General features: G+C 28.9%; 1 protein-coding gene and 1 long non-coding RNA gene across 2 annotated transcripts in view; one reads left to right on the top strand and one right to left on the bottom strand.

Annotated features, from left to right (window-relative positions):
• The window catches only part of LOC108750952, a 14,336-nt gene that overhangs the window by 2,911 nt on the left and 8,165 nt on the right, over positions 1-3,260 (top strand). The window lies entirely within an intron of this gene.
• On the bottom strand, positions 1,335-1,918 carry LOC108750951 (PI-actitoxin-Afv2b-like). Its single transcript, XM_018490833.1, has 2 exons — positions 1,742-1,918; positions 1,335-1,532 (listed from the first exon to the last, which is right to left on the bottom strand). The coding sequence occupies exons 1-2, from the start codon at positions 1,827-1,829 to the stop codon at positions 1,366-1,368; spliced, it is 255 nt and encodes an 84-aa protein (XP_018346335.1). The 5' UTR covers positions 1,830-1,918; the 3' UTR covers positions 1,335-1,365.

The following is a 3,260-nucleotide window of genomic DNA, read 5'->3' as shown; positions in this document are numbered from 1 at the left end:
GAGCATCAAATAATTAGTTGTAACATTTATAAATATAATTTATAAATATATATGTAAGTCTACAAATATTTTCTAAGAATGTTAAAGTATATGAAAATCTGTCTTAATCTCTCTTAATATAATTCTTACATATTCTCATAAAAGTGATGAAAATTAACCCAAATGATTCATTGTGTACAGTAAAAGATTGAAAAGTTATCACGTGTACTAAGGATTAATACTATACAAATTATAAAATTTTTGAAATTATAAAATACATACTATTATAGGAAAAACAGAAAAAAAGAGAAAAAAGAAGAGATGAGAAATTACAAGCATTAGTCTTTTTATTTGTGTTAAAGTATGTACTTTAACCAAGTACTTATTCGTTTATATACGTTTTATGTACGATTCCTAAACGTATCTAATATTCTACATTAAAAACTTTAAAGACAGTTGTAGAATATTAAATATGTTTAGGAAACGTATATAAATCGACATGTGCTACTAGGGATCATATTAGAATACACAATAATGCAGAAATAAGGGCTTTTTTGTATTCTTATCATATACATTTAATTACATTACGTCACTAGAATTATAATTTTTATTACACAGTAAAAAAATTGTGTATTTGTGTTGGAAACGATCCACTCATGTTCTATGTTAGTTTGTGTTGAATTTTTTAATGTATTTGAATATTAATTTGATATAATGTGATTATGTTATTTAAAGATTTTGTGTAAAATTAATATTCATCATTTTTTAATGTCAAAATGACACAATTTATAAGTAAGTGAATAAATAAACATAAAAATTATATGTTTTAAAACGTGAATTCTAAAACAAAGAAATGAAATACGTGTTAATTTAACATATAAATTTTCTGAAAAATGCTTCCACAATTTGTTTACAAACTGTACCAATATTCTCTTATATAATATTTGTGTAATCTTCTAACATATTTATCTTGTGTTAAATTAAGCCAAAAGTTCATTTGCGACATGTGGTTTATGTTAAATTCACACATTTTTTCCAACAGTGTACTATTAACCTGAACTATACGCAATGAGGTGCCAAAAACTCCAGTGCAATTTGCTAAATCGAGATTTTTTAGTGTTTTCTGAACTTTCTTTTTCCTTTGAATCTGTACGAAGCTTCTTAATTCTATTGACTTTTACATATCTTATTCCTTAATCAATTCTCCATCGAAAAAATTAATTGAAATATGTCCATTTTTACGAAAGTTACAGTAACAAATATAGATGAGGCCCCAAGTAAGGGTAAAGTAAGTAAGGGTAAAAAAAAGAGTATGTATAGCTAGGGTTAAAATAAAACGTAAAATAAATTTCTTTACTGAATCTTGCTTATCGTTTTTATTCATCGTTATATAGTTTTACATGTCATTTCACACTCGGACATAGTTTTGAAATTGTTTGCATTTGCATGACAGCCACCATATATGAATTGTTCGCATTGTCCGGAAGCTGAATTGTACGCGTATCTCGGTATATCTGCTCTACAAGGACCCATTTTCATAGGCAATAGGCATACTAAAATAAGCACGAATAAATGTGTTAAATTATGCACAAATCTCTTTGTCAAAGTTTTCATTGTGACATACGAATTTGAATTTAATAACTTTAATTCTTTTGTACTTAGCTACGCAGAATATATATTTTAATAAAATTCGAGTTATAATTAAAATATTGCAATAAGTAATATAATAAAAAAATGTCATGTTTAAAAGAAGGGTGCTTACATGATGGATATAATTGCTGCTTAGATGTTATCTCGTGTATTAAAATGACGATAACAAACACAAATAATAAACGTAGTTTAAGATTCATTTTCGCGTACGTAAAATACTTCTATACCTTCCACAACTCTTGCGTATTAATACTTTTTCGAAAATGTCGTTGCTGACGATTAGCATACACTAATATGAAAGATTTTATATCTTGTCTGGAAATTGCTTCTATATAAACCGTACTACTTACACGAGAGAGGGGATTATCTTTACGCATAAATAGATTATAAAAAAGCCTAATCTTATTTATGTGAGTTTCTTAAATATACATATAGATACTGTAAGACATTTAAACAAAATTAACGTCATTTTTATTTCATACAATCAATAGAGTTTATCATTTTCTGTGTATTAAATAATAGTTATAACGGGAGTATAAAAAGTTATCGCAACAATAACCACATAGAAAAAAAGTGTCAATCACAGAATTTAGTTGCATGTGCCTTATTCGTCTGACAACAAGATGCTTACGGCTCATTTCTGTCACGATCAAACACAAACCAATTGCCTAGCCTAATTTATGTATCATAACTATAGATGTGTATGCATGTACATATGCCAATGACTTTTACACTCTACATCTTGACAAGAGAAATCGTATTTTCTAATATTTATCTAAGGCCCACATTTATAGTTGTGAAGAACTTGAAACCAATTTTAAGACACGATATACCTAATTCAATACATAAATATAGCTATTAGCTTGATATTTCTGACATACTTACATTTGTAATCAATTTAAGTGAAAAATTTAGATAATATTTGCTTTCAGATATGATTTGAGTTCTATTTCTCATTTAATAATCAAGAATACTGCTACGCACAAATATTACAAGTTTTTTTTGTTAAAACGAACGTTTATGACGGAAGCAGCTTTGATGATCTTGACTTTGACATATGTTATCAAGGTCATGACTCTGAATAACCTCCAACAGATTTTGTTTGGTAGTCGCTTTTCGTTAAAAAGTTGTTAACAAAAAAGTTTTAAAAATAACGTTTTATTTCTGCTATACTTATACAGTATTAAATAAGATACTTGAGACGCGAGAATAAGGCCTAGGCACTAAATAAGGCCCACTTTTAAATTTATTAAAAGATGTATCATAGGAAGTATTGGGTGGATCCATATATTCGTTCGCTTTTTGAAGGCTAAAATGAAACAAGTTTTTTTCATACAAAGGATGAATTTTAATCAATAATATATTCTCCGTTTTTGTTGATGACCTCTTGCCATCTTTCCAACAATTTCATTATTCCGCTCTCATAGAAGGTCTGGGGCTTAGAGGCGAAAAACCGGTCGAGGTACGTTTTCACAGCTGTCTGATCAGCGAACGATTTCCCGTTGAGGGAGTTTTGCAGGGACCGGAACAAGTGATAGTCGGATGGCGCAAGGTCTGGTGAATACGGTGGGTGAGGCAAAACATCCCAGCCAAGTTGCACTAATTTTTGCTGAGTGATTATTGCGGTGTGG

The sequence above is a fragment of the Trachymyrmex septentrionalis genome, unplaced genomic scaffold, assembly GCF_001594115.1.
Source record: "Trachymyrmex septentrionalis isolate Tsep2-gDNA-1 unplaced genomic scaffold, Tsep1.0 scaffold392, whole genome shotgun sequence".
Lineage (NCBI taxonomy): Eukaryota > Metazoa > Arthropoda > Insecta > Hymenoptera > Formicidae > Trachymyrmex > Trachymyrmex septentrionalis.
The sequence above is the reverse complement of the archived record's forward strand: the minus strand, read 5'-3'. Positions and strand labels throughout refer to the sequence as shown.